This window comes from Ambystoma mexicanum, chromosome 5q (assembly GCF_040938575.1).
Source record: "Ambystoma mexicanum isolate Mex_15411 chromosome 5q, UKY_AmexF1_1, whole genome shotgun sequence".
Lineage (NCBI taxonomy): Eukaryota > Metazoa > Chordata > Amphibia > Caudata > Ambystomatidae > Ambystoma > Ambystoma mexicanum.
In genome coordinates, this window is record NC_090933.1 from 74,815,585 (window position 1) to 74,834,333 (window position 18,749).

At 44.6% G+C, this 18,749-nt stretch overlaps 1 protein-coding gene across 3 annotated transcripts in view; it reads right to left on the reverse strand.

The window, feature by feature from the left end:
* Nucleotides 1–18,749, reverse strand: part of GALNT1 (polypeptide N-acetylgalactosaminyltransferase 1) — a 1,063,390-nt gene that overhangs the window by 806,468 nt on the left and 238,173 nt on the right. For all 3 annotated transcript variants that reach the window (XM_069620546.1, XM_069620547.1, XM_069620548.1), the window contains exon 3: nucleotides 4,852–5,026. In XM_069620546.1, the coding sequence (XP_069476647.1) occupies nucleotides 4,852–5,026 (175 nt within the window). The remainder of the gene's footprint in view (nucleotides 1–4,851; nucleotides 5,027–18,749) is intronic.

Below are 18,749 nucleotides of genomic sequence, written 5' to 3' on the forward strand. Positions count from 1 at the left end.
CCTGTAGTTATGGCATTTTAGGACTATTTCACCACACAATATGTGGGGGAAGTTCTTAGGGGTGCAGGGGAACAACAAAAACATATTTAAAAAGAAAATCCACCTACCCGGTGACGTTTTCCCCAGACGACATTCACATAGAACCGATAAAATCATTTCATCAATTTCCATGCATTCCGTGGATGCAAATTGAGCATGTGCACTGAAACAAGGTTAGCAATTGCTGGGAGTTATTTAGCTACTGCCTCTAGCTAAGATAGCCCAGTTAGCCTGAAACCAGCAGCTACCAGGCGAGCCCTATCCCACATGCAGTCCCCCCGTGCCATAAAAAAAAAGCACAGAGGCTCTGCAGAAAAACCCAGTTGCTACAGCAAACAAAGCCAGAAAACACATTCCCAGCTCTCATCCTAGCAGGAGTCTTTGACAAGCCCATCCATTGCAAGTTGAAGAATTTTAAAAGTTATGAACATGTTGCTAACATTTCTATCCCATAGTCTCTTCTGGTTTGTGTTCAAGTCTGAATAGAGTACAGCCATCCATAGGGTAGTTTTCAGAGAGGTTATGCCAGGCCATTTGTGAAATAAGCCAGTTCTGGCCTTTAGATTCACTTCATATGGTGTTCTGGTACATATAGTCCCAGTTTTACAATATGTACAAGAATGCAAAATGGCATGCAATACAAATGACAACTTTTATTTTATTTATTTTGTATTTGCTTATTTATAGAGCACCAAAGCCTAAATGGAACCGGGCGCTACATTAACGCAACACGACTTCGGGAGACAGTACAACTAAAGAAAAGGAAGACCAGGTTCATACCAAGGATTTAAAAGAATAAGTGGGTCGTCAGAAATGTTCTAAAGCACAGCAAGTTAGGTTCTTGTCTCAACGCAGAGGGAAGTGTATTCCAGATTTGTGCTGCTAGTACAGGAAAGGATCTCCCCAAAAACGCTGCTTTTCTTTACTCTGGGAATAGTAAGCTGACCACTGGTACTAGATTGAAGCTGCCTTGATGGACTATATAGAGTTGTATGTTCCTTCAGATATTTAGGAGCATTGCCCTAGATACATTTATGAATCGGGTCGATGGCCTTGAAATGTATCCTTGCTGACACAGGAAGCCAGTGTAGTTCCTTTCTAGCACCCGTGATCTGATCTCTTTTAGGTATGTCATGGATTACACGTACTGCTTCATTTTGCACGATCTGCATTGAGTTGACACAGTAAGGTTAGCACCAAGAAGTAAGACATTACAATAATGAAATGGTGGTAGAATGATTGCTCTTGCCAGAATAGCACGATTATTTTGTGACAGGAAATATTTGGTTTGTCTTCGTACTCAATACCATCTAATAGTTCTATGAACTACGCCTTGATCATGGACAGCAGAATTCACAGCTGCTTTCATGTGAATACCAAGAGTTTGGAATTTATCTTTAGTGAAAATTGTTATGTTATCAATGGACAAGCTTGAGTAGTCGGAACAAAGCTTGGTTCTGGCTTGAATGGATCCAAAAATCATCAATTCAGTCTTGGAGGGATTTAGACACATGGAGATCAGATTCATCCAATCATTGATGAGTCCATAGATGTGTTGAAGCTGGGCTGAGTCCAAGTCGGAGTTGCCACTCAACGCCAGTACGAGCTGTGTGTCATTAGCATAGTTTGAGAAATGGATGTTCAAAGATGTTAACAAGTCACATATAGGCTTGATATACAAGTTAAAAAGAGGGGGACAAGCAGGCACCCTGCGGGACACCCACCATAATGCATTCAGTTACAGAAGTAGCTTTGACCCAGCACACATGCGATTTCCTGTTACCCAAGATAGATGAGAACCAGTTGATAGCATCGATCGAGCAATGTCTATGAGAGCATAATCGGTCCACGACACAATGTTCCAGTAAATCAAAAGTGGCTGACGGGTCCAGTAATACCAACATGCCAGCTTTACCCTTCTCCATAATTGTGAGCATGTTTGTAAGTCCACTAACGCAGTCTCAGTCCTGTGGGAAGTCGAAAACCTGATTGTTGGTGTAGGATACGATTTAATTCCGGTGTAGGATATGATTTACTTCCAGATGGTGCTGAAACTAAATTGTGGCAATTTTGTCTATAACCATTAACAAGAATAAAGAGTTGGTTATCGGACGTAAGTTGCTTGGGTTGTTAAGGTCTGAACCTAGTTTCTTTGGTAAGGGAGAAACAATGACGTGTGTGAGACTATCTGGTACCGTACCATGACTAAACGACGAATTGACGAAGCACACTATGAAACTGGAAAAAGATGTTGGGATTTTATACAATGAATTTGGAAGGCAGATTCTCTCCTGCATGTGAAGCCGGTCACATTTGTTTCAAAAGTTTGAGAATTTCATCTTCTGAAATATGTGAAAAAGAAGCTGGATAGCACTTTACGTATTCAGAAGAGGATTAGGTGTATGACTTTAAAGAAGCTGCAATCTTAATGAGTGCCTCAGATCTTATAGGCAAAAGCTTGTTCAACTTTGTTGCAGACTTCATAAGTGGTTGAGATTGGAGTTTACATTTTCCAAACTACGATAGATCTCAAATAATGTCTTTGTGTCATTTTTGGCAGACTCAATGTTTATGTTAAAAAGGTTCTTTAGCCTCATAAATGTTTTGTTTATAAACATGCTGAATCTGTTTCCAGGTTTTTTATCTTCGCAGGTGGGATTTTTTTTTCTCCAGGCCCTTTCAAACCGTCTCTTGTCCAATCAATGAAATGCCCTGGAAAATATGTAGCACTGTAGTGCCAAAGTAAAACCAAGGTAATTGTGGTGGTGGAGGAGGTACCTACCACAAAAACTGCTCAGAAGAGACAGCTGTCAAGTAGTAGTTGGACATAGTTGACAGTATGTGTATGGCTACCAAGCCTTCATAGTTATTAGACTGTGCCAAATGGACGTTATGAATCAGCAAGGAGGTTTTAGAAATAATGGCCGTACTGCCATCTTCATTCATTATAGAACAGTAGGGGGGGGGGGGGGCAGAATCCTTCAGCAACACCTTAGATCAGTGATTGTTGTCTGGGCAATGCCAGTATTTTAAGTTAATGTCAAGCCCATGCTGGTCCTTCTGCATCACGATCACTGGCAAGCATACACCAGTCGTAGGCTCAGTTACCCAGTCTTTGGATAGCAAGAAGAGACCCAAATACCAGTGGCACAGAAATAATTTAGCCACGCAAAAAAGCTAAACCGAGATGATGCTTTCGCACAAACGTAGTGTAATCATAATCCAGACTAATATAACTGGTTTTACAGTGTCCTTCTGTAAGTCAAAACTATATTGAACCTTGTCAGCAGGTATTTTTGGATGGCAGAAATGGTGAAAGAAACCAATTTTAGGAAATAAAAATAAAATCAAAAACTCAAAATTTCAAAGCATACGTTTACTCATTTATATGAATATGGAATGATCTTCACTTCATAAGGAAAGTTTTAATGACCACGAGAGGCAGTCTCATGCATTGCAATACAAATATTTAATGTATTGTTTAATGCACATTCTTACAGGCCTCTGCATTTCAGATGTATCCCTGGTCTATTTGCATTCTAAATAGGAACATAGTAAATCTTTCCTTTCTTTGTCGAGTCATTCGTAGATGCCCAGCATATTAGTTTCCACATCAGGCTCCGTACTCTTGCATTTGAGGGATTTTTTCAGAAAGCCACAAACCGATAAACAGAAACACAAACCCCCACCACTTTGCAAAAGTCTCGAGCCATCTTTTACCCATATTCAACAGGTTAATGGGATTGCTGGAAAGAACTTTGTCCAAATTGCAGGCTCAAATCCTGACAGGGCTGCCTTTTATCCTTCTGAAGTCGAGAAAATGTTCAACACTGAATGGGTTAGTAGGAATATCCTGGTAATAAGCGCTCTAATTTTGGGGATCTGTCGCCACAAAGGAGAAGCGGTCGTAATTAATCATTCTACCCAGCAACTAAACACGCCAGCGATCCTGAAACATGTTGTTCAGAATAATTCAAACTGAATATGTAACAAAACCTAATATTTGCACTGTACACGAAGTTCCATTTTCCAAGTGTGTGCCAGTTGTTCAATTACATTCTTCTCTTTCAATCCCTAACCAAACTGGATGTCCTTGTACTCTTGACCCCGCTAGCCCCCCCCATAACTCCCCACCCCCCCAGTCTGCAATCCGACTTCTGTAATGATTCTAAATCAGATGAGTGGTGAAAACACGGGCTTAAATGCTTGTTCATGTCCCTTTTTAAATACCCATTAGGCACTGGACATATTGATCTCCTGCGCATAATAACTAGCACACTGAATAATGTAAACCTTTTAAGCAACACAAACCAACAGAAAATTGCATTTTGATAACAGCTCTTTAGGTGTCAGAAAAGAAAAGCGACAAGTGCCCAGAAAGAAACACCGAGGTTTGAAAGGGAACAAACAAAAAGGACTAATACTTCATAACCGATTTACCCATTGTATTTTAACTGCAAATACACATGGCACACATCCAATATCTTTTTACTAATGGGCCAGAGATCATGGGATTCCTTGACGGTTTATGATCGTGCAAAGTGTTACCAGGAAATGCCCTCCTTGTCGATCATAACTGTTTGGCAAAAGTACAGAAATTCTAGAAATACCGCTAATATAATTAAGGTAAAAGGTTGAAAGCTCCAAGGGGACGAGCAGCTCCATGTAATGCTTTCATGTCTTCGCTTTGGTGTCTCACTCGGTTACCAAGATCTCCAGGACTAATGAGCACTTGTACGTCAAAGCTTTCAACATAGTTTTCTTTTAAATTAAATCTCGCTTTCAAGAGGAATTACAATGCAAGCCACTTACCCTTCCAACCTGACATCAGGCAAAGATCTGTTGAGTGCAATCATCTCACTCGCCATTAAATTGAACTGATTGATTTTGAACATTTCTTTCATCTTCTCCTGGTCATCTTTGGGGATGACGACAGGCTTCCCCATCTCTCCTGGGCCCTCATGTGGCCGTGGAATTGGCTCTGGAACTGGAAAAAAAACATCTTATTAAAAACAAGGACATCTACGACTGCATATAACTTTAAAGACACGTTTTAGCATGGGCAACCAAGTCTATCAGAAATCTTACACTGAAGGCACCCTTTATATATTTTGTCAGCAAGAAAGCCATCAAATACTGCCAGGGTCATCAAGAGTCCCTACACAAAGGGACTGGCATTAGATTTATGTTCAGTCACTTTTTCATACTATTTACTTGGAGCTCGATCAATAATACACTGATCATTCCACTGACTCACTAAGTCGCCACACACTCTCACCAATCATTTCAAAAATTGATGTGCTGAGTTTGACAATTAAAATTGTCTCGATTAGGAAACAAACCCATGTGATTAGCAATGTTGTACTAATATTTGTAATTCCATCACAAGTTAGTTGTACCCTAGACAAAACTAATACAGCATTCTTGTGTACAGCTGAAGCAAAGTAAGTCTTGTAAATTCTTTAACATTCTGCTATAGCTGCAGGTTGAGTAACCTAGTTTACCTACTCTACCTAAGAGAAATGCACTTGACCCATGGCAACCGATGACAAAAAAGTTAAATGTGCTTACTGTAAAATGGTCCACGACACCACAAACTCAAATGTTGGCACACTGCTGCAACCCAGAAGTTAGCCATGCACAGTGAAACGTCAAACAAAGTAATTGTTCAATAAAAGTTTCAAACATCCCCTGCAAATGGTTCTCACCCTTCATAAAATCTACTAGACTATGCGAGTGGGCGATTAGACCTTTTATAAGCCCTGGATGTGCGTCTGTAAAATGTTAAAGGTTAGTTGCATTACTGGATAGAAATAAATAGAGTAAGAAGGCTATGTAAATATTTGGCCCAGCTCTCTCCTAGAGGTGTGAATATATAATGCAATCAATCAGCAAAGCACGATCTGGAGGCTAACCAAAGTGTATGATATTGTAGTAGATCTGTAGATGTACAGGTGTGATGGAACCATTGATCAATACTTGTAAACATCTAGTTAGTCTTTCTTTCCTCTTGCAGAGTGTTCACTCTTCAATATGATGCATCTACTCAAACTAACGGAAACCTACTGGACACTGGGAATTTGATACACTACCCTTCCATTACTCCAAAGCATTACATTTTGTATGTTATTGTTTACTTGTTAGGTGCTTATACAATAAGAAAATACAGTTTCAAAGCGCCCACAGGGCAGGGAGGGAGCAAGGGTAGGAAAAACATTAAAAAACATTAGTACCCGGCGAGAGACAATCAGAATGCAACAGGCATTCTGATTGGCTCTTGCCGGATCATTACCCGGCCGAGAATCCTTCGATTCTCGGCCGGGATTCCAGCCGCCTTGTCCTCAGCGGGGGCGTGGCAGCCCCTCAGCCAATGAGCACGCTTGAAGCGGGGCCATCCCCGCTCCGAGCCTCCCCACGACTGAAGCTGCCTTCACCCCCCGCCGGGAACTCGGGTAAGCTTTTTCTTTTTCCTTCCCTCCCTTCCTCCCTCCTCCCTACCCCACTTACCTTTTTACTGCTGCGTCCCGCTGGGCAACGATAGCAGGCTCCAGCAGGCCATCCCCGCTCCGCGCCTCCACACGGCTGGAGGCTTCCATCGTCCCCCAGCGGGGACGCAGGCACGTTTTTTTTTCTTCCCCTCTCTCCCTTCCACCCTCCCAACCCCACTTACCTTCTGCTTCTTTTTTTTTCCTTTTTTTTTTCGGGAGCGGATGCGCTGGGAACACTTGTGTTCCGAGCGCGTCCCCTCCCGATGGCCGCCATGGAAAGGGAAAACGGACTCCGTTTTCCCTATCCCGGCGGCCATTTTTTTTTCTGTTACGAAACACGTCGAGACAGAAAAAAAAAATGCCATTAGCACCCCGATCCAACGGGCCGGGGTGCTAATGGCAATAAGACCATTAGACCAATAAGAGCTACGCTCTGGCCTATAACTACGGCCCCGGGCATTACCTGGGGTGGTACTGGCCCGCCGCCGAGGGTCTTCTTGCCACAATATTTAAGAGCAGAGGGGAGAAAAAGAACAAGGAACAAACCTGCTATGCCTTGAGAATTCAGAACGTGCAAATGCAGCAAGGAAGAGGGGGTAAGTGCTGGGGAGTCCGAACTCATGGGTGAACCACAGATGAAGTGCTAGGAATGTTGAGTGCTACACGGACTGGGGCCGCGGGAGGTATAAGTGAGAACCTCCAGGGCGGACGGTGTGCAAATGCAAGTGCTGTGGATAGACAGGAGCTGGGCAGAATTGGTTTTGGAGGTCGAGGCCCTGAGGATGCATAAGGGCCCAGGACACCGATTGCAGCAACTGTGGGATTAGCAGGGGCCAGAAGGGAAGAAGGAGGAAAAGAGTGAAGTCTTGAGGGGCTTCTGGAATTTGAGAAGATCCTGCTCAAGGCGCAGAGGGAGGGGGAGGCTATTCCATAGGAGGGAGCCCGTTGAAGAAAGTGAGCGAAACCAACTAATTTTAGCAGCTTTACACACAGATTTGGTTCCACCGGAACAAAGTCATCTAGAAGGAGAGTATTTGGTGAGATAGAGTTGAAGATAGTGTGGTCCCAGGCTCCAAACAGCCTTGATGACGATGCATAGTGATTTGAATTTAATCTGTGTAGCAGCTGGGAGCCAGTGAACACTTACTTTCAGGAGAAATGCAGTCCCTGGGCTTAAGGCCAAGGATAGGTCTTGCTGCCCTATTCTGGAGTAGCTGGAGAGGTCCCAGAGTGGAAGATGGTAGATTCCGGAGGAGGCTATTGCAGTTGTGAAGCCTACAGATAACCAGGGCTTGGGTCACATTGAGCCTCTGAGAGAAAGTGAGAAAAGTTAGAATTCCTTTGAGGAGGAAGAGCTGAAAGTGGGACTTGTTGGCAATGTCCCGAATGTGAGGGACGAAGGAAAGAGGAGTCGAAGATGACTGCAAGGTTTCTGGCTTCAGTTGAAGGTGCAGTGGGACAGCCCACAGAGGAAGGCCAGAGTGAGGGGAAGAAGGAGGGAGCAGGGATCCGAATGGGAAGGATCTCAGTTTTACAGGCATTGAGGCAGAGATGGTTGGAGGCGCACCAGGACTGGATGGCAGATGGGCAGTAAGGGATGATGGAGGGTGCAGAACAGTCAGCAGGGAGCTTGAAGAGGAGCTGCATGTTGTCTGTGCAACGCTGAAAGTTTGAGGCAATGAGGCATGCCAGTAGAGCAAGATAGATGTTAAAGAGCCAGGGTGAGAGTATGGAGCCCTGAGGGAGAGGGAAAGAGGAGAGGAGAAGGTGCCCAGGATGACTTGGGAAGAGCGGTGAGTGAGGAAAGAGGTCTGCCAGTCCAGTGCCCATTCTGAGATACCGAGGGTATCGTGGAGCATTTGTATGAGGATGGAACGGTTGACTGTGAAAGACAGAAGAATGAGGACAGCTGGGGAGTTGAAATCCAGAGATGTGAGCAGTTCTTCACGGGTGTTCAGAAGAGCAGTTTCCGTGCCTCCGGATGCAAGGAAATCAGATTGATGGTTGTGGAGACCACCAAAGATTTCAGTGTGTGAATTGAGTTGGGGCAAGGCCAGCTTCTCAAGCAGCTTCCCCACGAAAGGGATAATGGAAATAGGGCAGCATCTGGCAGGGCAAGTATGGTCTGAGGATGTTTTTCTTTCCAGGAGTGGGTGCACAAGGGAGTAATTAAGGGGGAGGGGAAAATACCCAGTGGCAAAAGTGTGATTATAAAAATCAGCGAGAGCAAGGGCAAGAGCAGATTTTATCCTTTATGGTCCTGAATTTGCAAAGGGAGACCTGTTTAGAAGAGACCTTCATGGAGCAGACACATCTGGTAACTTCAGGTGTGACGGAGGAGGAGGAGGAGGAGGAGGAGGAAAAGGAGGAAGGACGGGAAGGCGGTGAGGCAGTGTGCAATGGGTTGTGAGGGAGTGTAGAAAGGGTGGTCAGGAGGTCCTGAGGTTTGGTGGCAAAGTGTGAGGCCAGTGCATTGCAGAGGGCCTGGGAGGGAGAAGGGGAGGAGGAGACTGCAGAAGGGTTGGAAAGTGCCCTGCATATTTTGAAAAGTTCAGCTGTGTTAGATGCGGCAGGGACCCGTGACTGTATGTGAGTTCTTTTCTTTGCACGGATGACTAGTCTGTATTGCCTTTGGAGCAGGCGGCAGGCCAGTTTGTGAGAGGTTGAGCCTGAGGTTAGCCACTTCCGTCCTGCCGCTGTGCACTTTTGTTTCAGGGCTGCAAGTTCAGTGTCGTACCAGGTGTTGCACTTAGAGGCAGGTTTCAGGCGGATCCTCATGAAAGGGGCAAGAATGTCAAGAGTACTGGTGATTGACAGGTGGAGGTTGCTGATGGGAGGGTGAGGGGAGTGAGGGAAGGGTGAAGGCGAAGGCAGCCACTCGTTTCAGCAGGCGGATGTTAGCGAACAATGTTGGTGGGACTTTAGGTGGGCGGGGGGCGGACAGGGGGCCAAAGGTACCGAGGTGGGTGAAAGGAGACAATGGTGTTAAGGAGAGAGGGGTGACTAGTGGGGGTTGGGGGAGAGAGGTCAGAGTGTATAAGGGCAACCGGAGTGTGTCCAGCTGAGTGGGTTGGCCCAGAAGGGAGAATTGAGAGGGAAAATGAGGTGCAAAGCATTACATTTTGTATGTTATTGTTTACTTGTTAGGTGCTTAAACAATAAGAAAATACAGTTTCAAAGCGCCCACAGGGCAGGGAGGGAGCAAGGGTAGGAAAAACATTAAAAAACATTAGTGAAAATAATGGATGCAGAGCCAGGGGAGTCCAGTTAAATGTTGAAGTCACCTAGGAGGAGGAGGTTAGAGGTGGTTGAATGCAAGGAAGAGCAGAAGTCAGCCTATTCAGAGAGGAACAGGGTGGTGGCGCCTGGAGGCCTGTAAATGGAAGAAATGGTCAGGGTTGAAATGGGAGAGATGACCAACTTGCAAACCAGGCTTTCAAAGGAACAATAAGACTGGGAAGTAAAGATGGAAGCAGGAACCCACTCAGGGAAGATTAAGGCAAACCCCTCCCCCCCCCCCCGTCAGTGCGGTGAGGTTGAGGCTTGGAGATGATCTTGAAGCTGTCCAGAAGGAGGTAGTCAAAGGCAGTGACTGAGCTGGCATTGAACTAAGTCTCAGTGAGAGCGAGAATGTCGAGGTCAATGTCTTCAAGAAGGAGACAGATGTCAGGAGTGTTTGTTGGCGTTAAGAATGGTCAGGTGGAGGCGAGGTCTGTGGTAAACCAGACAGGAGCAGGGAGAGGGAGAGAGAGAGGGAGAGAGAGAATGCAGAAGAAGGAACAAGGGAAGGAAGCATGTTGTCAAACAAAGAGTGGAGACAATGCAGTGTTTTGCAGTACTGTAATGATGCATTATCTAACTACTTAAATTAGGAATTGAATAGCATTACTGTCTTTTTTTAAAAACAAAATAAGTCAACAAAATACTGGTCTTTGCCTTAGCTTAATAAAAGTATCACTGATTACTTCTGGTTTGCAATTATGTGAAAATAAAAAAGCAGCAGAGGAGAGGATTACTGCTGCACTCTATCCAAGTGAAGAATGCAGGGTGAGTTTTGATTTCATTGAACAGGGTACCTTAAATACATTCAAGTTGCAAGCTACCAGCCAGCCATAAAACATCACTTGCCACCTCAATGATATACATGCACAGCACACCATTTCTTACTCACCAAGATTCAAATATCACTAGCCCATTGCTAATGTCGAGGGCAAATTGTGCACCCCGAGTTACACATGTGTGTCAGTTTTGTGTTAAGCCTGAATGGAACAGGCGTGAACCCTTGCACAGATGTCTAAGCTTTTATCCCTTTATCTTGCAAAGGGTCGATAAACTCTTCATCTTTGCATTCGGTTATAAAACCTACTAGTAGAGTGCTTTGAAGTGGGAGGAAACTGGTGTAAAGCGCTACATAAAAATGTGATTGTGCAGAGCATCATCTGGTACCACAAATCAAGAAATCTGTAGACAATTAACATCGACACAGCAAAGAAAGCAATCCAGAAGCATGGAAAGTGAGAAAAAGTGAATATGGGCTGGGTAAAACGGTTGGAGGCCACCACTGGGAACAGGAAAATGGGGTATAGGGGTTTTGAAGTTCAGACACGAGAATGGAGGAGTGTTTAGCCTGGGGAATTGAGGAGTGCTGCCTCAGTAGATTGAAAGTAGGCTAGATACAAAAGTTTTAGAGAGAAAGATGCATGTGCATAGAGAAAAATGTACACCGAAATAGAAGACAGGCCAATCTTCAATGTGTTGCAGCTGGCCTAAATGTTGACCTAACACACAATCAAATGCATAGAGGCAGGGCGGGTGGGGGGACGCTACTATTGCAAGCATCATACATGATCTTTTCTTTAAACACCAATTGGTCTTCGATTAACTTACCTCCATCAGCGTCAGTCTCATTGAAAACCATGCCATCCACTCACGCCCTACCTGGTTGCATTTAAGCAAGGTATAGCGGTAGCTCAAAAGTTGACTAGGTAAGGCTACGTTGGCCATGGCAATATCACCAACTTGATCCACTTGGTTTTATCCAATGATAAGGTTTCATTCCATTTTAAACAAATGATTGCCAGCCGCTGATATTCTGAGCGGTCTTCGACAGCACAAGCGCTTCATCAGCTCACATATCGGCAGAATCTGTTATTGGGTTGCATTTTGCCCACTGCAGCCATTGCAATGAACTCCTGCTGCATGTTTATGGTGGAGAGGTAACTCTTCTTGACGAGCGATGGTAGCTGAAAGTGTGAAAATATATATATATATATATAGGGAACTTTGAGCCAACATCGCACCTCAAGAAGAGGCAGTGCCCCACTTACAAATTCAAACATGGATGAGTGACTGAGTGAAGGTAGCTCAAAGTGCGATATGAGCTACGATATGGCATTTATAACGCGCCTATACACAAGTGTTTCAAGGCGCGACGAGGCAAGGGGTGAAAGCAAAGGGACGACAGACAACGATCCTACTAGGCCAGGTGTCATTCAGATCGCACACGTGCACGGGGGGGGGGAAGTGCGAGGGGGGAGGAAGGAGAGGGGAAGTACAGTACAAGGAGTAGTAGAATAAATAAGATAATAAACAGCCAAATGGTGGCAAGTGCAAGGTAAGTGCAGACATAAGTGCTGGTAGGGGGACTGTAGGGAGATAAACAGTCCCTTGCTGCAGTGTTGCCAGGGAAGGCAGTGCAGGTGTGCAAATGGCAGTGCCTGCGCCCGAATCACACAGGGTGGGCAGGTGGTTTTGAACCGTGCAGATTTAGCCGGGGATTCAGCAGGGGAGAGAGGGAGAGAAAGAGGAAGAGAAGAGGAAGGTTTTGGAGGTGTTTACGGAACTGGAGATGGTTCTCCTCAAAGTTTCAGGGAGGCAGCAAGGCTGTTGCAGAGGGAGGCCCCTGCCGAAGAGAGAGATCTACCACCAACTCGTTGCTTTGAGAAGCGACCGACACTGAGTGAGTTGGAGGCAGATGAGCGAAGAGCTCAAGAAGGAAGATATTTGGGAAGAGAGTTGAAGGTAATTCGGCCCCAGTAGGCCTTGTGGACAATGCAGAGGTTTTTTAACATAATCCTGGCAGACACTGGGAGCCAGTACAGAGATTTCAGTCCTGGAGAGATACGATCCCTGGGATTGAGGCCAAGGACAAGTCTCGCAGTCCTGTTCTGGATAAGTTGCAAAGGGCGGAGAGTAGAGGCAGGCAGATTTAGACGGAGGCTGTTACAATAATCCAGCTTAGAGAGAACCAGGGCTCTGGAGACGGTGAGCTTCTGGGGGAAGGAGAGGAAAGGAAGAATACCTATGAGGAGGTGCAGCTGGTAGTGTTACTTCTTAGAGACAGATGTGAGGAGAGAAGGATAGGGTGGAGTCGAAGATAACCAAGATTCTTAGCCTTGCAGGTGGGAGCAGGAAGTGGGCCAAGAGAGGCCAGCCACAGGGCTGCAGGGAAGGAGGGGGTGGGTGTGCCGATGAGTAGGATCTCAGTCTTACTGGCATTAAGGCAGAGGTCATTTGCGACACACCAATCCTGGATATCAGACAGACAGTCAGAGATGAGGGAAAGGGAGGAGGAGGCCGAGGGAAACATGAAAATTAGCTGCGTGTCATCCGCATAGCACTGAAAGTTGGGGCAGAGTGTGGCAATGCGGTGGGCAAGGAGTGCCAGGTACTGGTTGAACAGCCAGGGAGAGAGGTTAGATCCATGTGGGACACCACAGGTAGAGAAAAAGATAGAGAGGAAGGAACCAAGTTGGACCTGGGAGGGTCGGTCAGAGAGGAAAGAAGTCAGCCACGCCAGAGCCTGACCGGTGATACCCAGGTTATCACGGAGACGGTTGAGCAGGATGGCGTGGTTGACAGTGTCAAAGGCAGAGGCGAGATCAAGCAAGATGAGGACGCAAGGGGTATTGGAGTCAAGGTTGGAGAGCAGGTCTTCACGGATGTTCAGGAGAGCAGTTTCCGTGCTTCTGGCAGCTCTGAAGCCAGACTGATGGTCATGAAGACAACCAACAGATTCAGTGTGAAGATTTAGCTGGGAGATGGCCAGTTTCCCCAGGAGCTTGCCCAGGAAGGGAGTGATGGAGATTGGGTGATAGTTATCCAGGCAGGAGGGGTCAGCAGAGGGTTTCTTAAGGAGAGGGTGCACAAGGGAGTGCTTCAGGGGGGAAGGGAAGACTCCAGTGGCAAAGGAGCGATTGCTAAATCAGCCAGAGCAGGCAATTATAAAATATTACCTTCTTATACATATAGGGTATTACATCGTATCAGTTTCACTAGGTGAAATATTGTTGAATGCGGCCATCTCACTTTCAGGGTAGCTGATCTAAAGCAACAGATTTATAAGATAAAATGTGAAGGAGTATGGGATCAGCTCATGGGTTTAACACCAGTTGCACAGATGTATGCAACCAGCAGGTTACAGGACTAGGCTTCTCATCAAAAGAATTTGGCCATGTATATTTTCAAAAGTGTCTGCTCGTCATCTTCCACAACAAACTGAAATCTAGGTGACCGATTTAGATACACAAACCTAAACTTTAATGGAATGCATGGAGACAATGCAGTGTTTTACAGTAGCATATTGTAAATGTGCATTTTTCTAAATAAAATTAGGAATTTGATTGCAGGACTGTCTTTTACAAAAAAATTAAGTTCAAGCATACCAGTCTTTGCCAGACCGATTTAGCTAGCTTAGTTAAAGTATCCTACCGATTGCTTCTGGTTTTCAATGATTTGAAAAAGAAAAAAAGAAATCTTGCTTAGCACTCGCACACAGGCATTTGGCACTGAGTGGAGGAGGGGATATTTGCTGCACTCTTTCTTCATTAGACCCTTTGAACTTGCAGCAAACAGAAAAGAGTAGAAAGCCCTGAAGGCAAGAGCAGAATGCAGGGCAAGCGGTGCCTAAATTGAACGAGGTAACCTAAATAGCTAGCTTTGCTACATAAGTGCCAATTTAATAAGAAAACCTACATCATTGCATAGCAAATTGCTCTGCCACCTGCTTATTTTATGCCTGGTGTGTATAACTAATTCTATAACTTCATAAATCAAATACACAAAATTAAGGCGTGAAGCAAAAAAATAGGCAATTTAGGTAACCCAGGCTCCCAATCAAATTCATTGAAGCCAGCGCATTCTAGCGTTTACAAGAATACATTATATCCTTCACAGATCTACAAGTTCAAAGAGGTTTTCCTTTTGAAGCAAATAACACATTTTGATTCTATGTGCATCAATGGTCTCACAATTCATCATTCTCTTAGCCACCTTAACATAATTCAATGTAAAGAACACGAGTCCACCATGAACGCACTAAAATGTTGAGCCACTGAATAATTCTCGTCACAGTGTCTAATGGCTCTAAAGGGTAAATTAAACATATGCAATAAATTCAGAATTACAATTTAGATGGTCATGTATATGGTTTTGCCAATTTACATTATTCATCTCGAATTTCATAGAAAGATTAAGAATATGGGGACGCATGCTACACTTACCGCATCTAAAGAATCAGACCGGTTTGTGTAATTTCCTATTATCGCTATCTATATTGCAAAACTGTTGGCTGATTGATATTTCAAATTACGTTCTTCTTTAACACCTGCTTGGTTTCTTCCCAGGCACTGGTGCCACCACATTATCACTAGGCAAAAGCCAGCAAAGTTGTTTAAAAAAAAAAATACACAAACACAAAGATCCATCTAACAATGAACCTGCAGCACCACCATGGCTGGCTTAATAAAAAAAACTAGACATCAGCATCTAGGTCTAGGGGAGAATAGTTGAAAACACTGCCATGTGGGTTTTTATTTAACAAGCAGGTAACCTATTCAAATGCTAGAAAATAGGCGTCCTTTTTATGCACCATTATAAATTGTGTGCAAAACATAACATGTCCTTTTTTCATTAGAAACAGAACACTGTTGGTCATACCGGCAAACAGGCATCGCTCTCCCTATACACGATATAAATAAGTGCTCTTTGCATACATTTTCAAAACACATTTCATCAAACATTTCACACACATGGAAACATTTTTGTTTTTACAAACAGACAATATAGGAGGCTGTGAGATGATCTAATTTAAAGTTTAATTAAAAAAAAAAAAAATGTATGACACCACTCCTCACTGGAGTACGGACTCCAAGTTGATTTCTACTTCGAGGTTAACCCACCCTTACCAGTCTTACTTTTTCTACCTTTTTGCTGGTTATTTGGTTCATCTCATCCTTGCCCACCTTTTACATCCCATTTTAAAATGGGTCACCTCGCCTGCCTTTCCCTTTCTCCCTCTTCTACATCCTCTCTGCACTTTAGCCTAGACGTATTCATTCCTCTTCACCCCTTCTCACCGTCTTTCTGCACAGTTTGCTCACAATGTTAGCCCTGCTGACCGGACTCTAGCTCTTCCTCGCCAACACCCTTCCATAACCCTCTCTGCTCTCTCCTCCTTTTGTGTCCTCTTTTCGCTGGTTGCCAACTGATCTCACCATTTGCAAGTGTGTAGTGCATCAGTTTGTCCCTTACCTTTTCCAGGACTTGGCACTTCTCCTCTAGTTGCTTTCTCTACTTCTCTGGATGTTCCTTTATGCTCTGGTTGACCCTCGTGGTGCCTTGCTCGGCCAGTTCCACACCACTTGGTCACCTACTGCTTTTGCACCTTTCATCCTTGCCTTTCATTTTGTTTTTAGTATGCCCCTCGGATCCTGTGCTACATGCTACCTTCCCCTAGCCTTGTATGTCCTCTGGATGTAACTGAACCACCACCTTCCTTGCTTACCACCTGGCCATTCTGACAGATCACCTTACCGGCATTCTCCTCTGGGCTGATGTAGTTACACATATCCATCTTCTAGGTTATGCTCCTCTATTTATTAAAATGTTTGTACTGCGCCACATGCCTCAGGGCGCACATAAAACAAGACGCACAAACACGCAAGAGTCGGACCAGAAGAGAACTGAAGAGAACATGTAGCCCATTAATCAGTACTGAGATTGAAGAGGTGAGTCTTGATGGCCTTTTTGAAGGACAGGTAGTCCTCAATTTGGCGTATAGAAATGGGAAGAGAGTTCCAGAGAAGAGGGGCCTGGATGTCAAAGCTTGTGCCACCAAAACGAGCCAGTTTGAATCTTGGCTGGACAAGTACGGGAGCTGCAGATCGAAGATTTCTAGTGGATGTCTCGTTCTTGATGCAATCCGATAAGTATACTGGGCGAGAGAAATAAGCACTTATGGGCCAGAGTGAGAGCCTTGTGTGAGATTTGCTGCCTCACGGGAAGCCAGTGTAGGGTTTTCCTGAAAGTGGCGATGTGTGCGACGTGAAAGCTCAAAGATGGTTCGCAAGGCATTGTTCTGTGTAACCTGAAGGGCTCGGATGTTGAGAGCAGTGGTGGCAGCCAGAAGACCGTTACAGTAGTCAAGCCTAGAATGTATTAACGCTGTGGACAGCAATGCGCAATTTTCAGAGGTGATTAAAGGTTGAATGTATTGTATGCGCTGGTTGATAAAACCACATGCAGACCGAATGTAGGATACATGGGGCTTCATTGACAGTTCATCATCAAGGACGACTCCTAGGGTTTTCACCTTTTTAGAGACCGGAATGCTGTGATCAGCGATCAAGAAGTCAGAGTAGTCGGATGTAAGCTTGCTCCAAGTGTTTTTGGTGGCAACAATCATGAGCTCGGTCTTCTTGTTATTTAGGGCAAAGGAGTTACAGGCCATCCTGTTCTGGATGGCACTGTAGATGTTGGTAAGGTCCTACATGTAATATCCGCTGATCGGGAGAACAACCTGGGTGTCCTCAGTGTAGTTGGTATATTGGACTCCCAGGCTGTTCAACAGGTCAAGTAAAGGCTGAATGTAAATATTAAAAAGAAGCGGCGTCAAGCACGAACCCTGCTGAACACTGCAGGTTTGTGTGATGGGTATAGAGTGGTTATTCCCTGCACAAACCCTTACTGTCCGTGGTCTCGAAGGAAGCAATCCACTTAGAGGCTGAGGTGGAGCAATTGGCGAACCTCTCAGAGCCTGGTCACAAATAGCATGTGATCAACAAGATCAAAGGCCATGGAGAGGTCCAAGAGCATCAGCAAAGCAGGATGATTTTTGTCTGCAATGCCAGCTAGAGTGGACTTAAGGTCGAGCATAGCCGTTTCTGTGCCATGCTAAGCAGTGCAACCTGATTGGTGTGTTCCTAAAATATTGTGTTTCTCCACATGCGCCTGAAGATGAATATAAGAGGTTGTCAAAAATCTTCAAAATGAAAGGTACATTGGTAATAGGCCGGTTATTATCTGCGATTGAGGGGTCCAAATTGTCTTTTTTCAGCAGTGGTGTAATCCACACAGCTTTTAAAGACGACGGAACTACGCCCTCATCAAAGGATAGACTGATCAGCTTGGTGAGCCAGAGAACAAGAAGATCTAGTGAGTCCTTGAAGATATTGGTGGGACAGTCTCCTGGACATGAGGTGGTTTTTAAATCCTGAACAGCCTTGTGCACTTGTTCTTCTGAATAGTGACAAAAGGAAAACAAAGGAATGTTATTGATCTTGTTGGTTGGAGTAAAGGAGGTGTGTTCTGATAAAACAGGGTCACAAATTAAGGGTGTTTTTAATGTTTTCCTTATGGGTTGTTATTTTGGACAAGCAGCCATTATGCACTTCTTGGCACCACTGAATTCTTGATAAGGTCACTATTAGCAACAGGACGGTCTTGGAATTCAGATAAGATTTTTATACAATTCTCCAACATTGGACTGGGCATTGAATATTCTCTTATTATAATGAGTGGCTTTAGCAGAGATAAGCGCCTTGAATTCCAATAGAGACTTTTTATAAGCCAGGAGACTGGAAGCATTGGGATTCTTTCGCCAAATTCTTTCCAAAGCCCTTTTGGATTGCCTGGCGGTAATGAAGTCTTCCAAAAACCAACTGTTTTTGTTAGCTTCGGATTTGATCACTTTCATTTTAATGGGGGCTAATACATTAACTTTCTTAATGGAGGAGGCAAAGTGTTCTTCTAACGCAGAAGAATTAGAGAAATTAGCAAGTGGCTGCCAATTGGAAGACAGCAACGTGGAGAAATTGGCAGCTGTGATGTTCTTCAGATTTCTTGTGAGTTGACGAATGCGGGGCAGAGTACATAGTCTGGGTGGAGGATTGGGTAATGTGATTTTAGCCTGAATTAAAGCATGGTCCGACCATATACATGGGA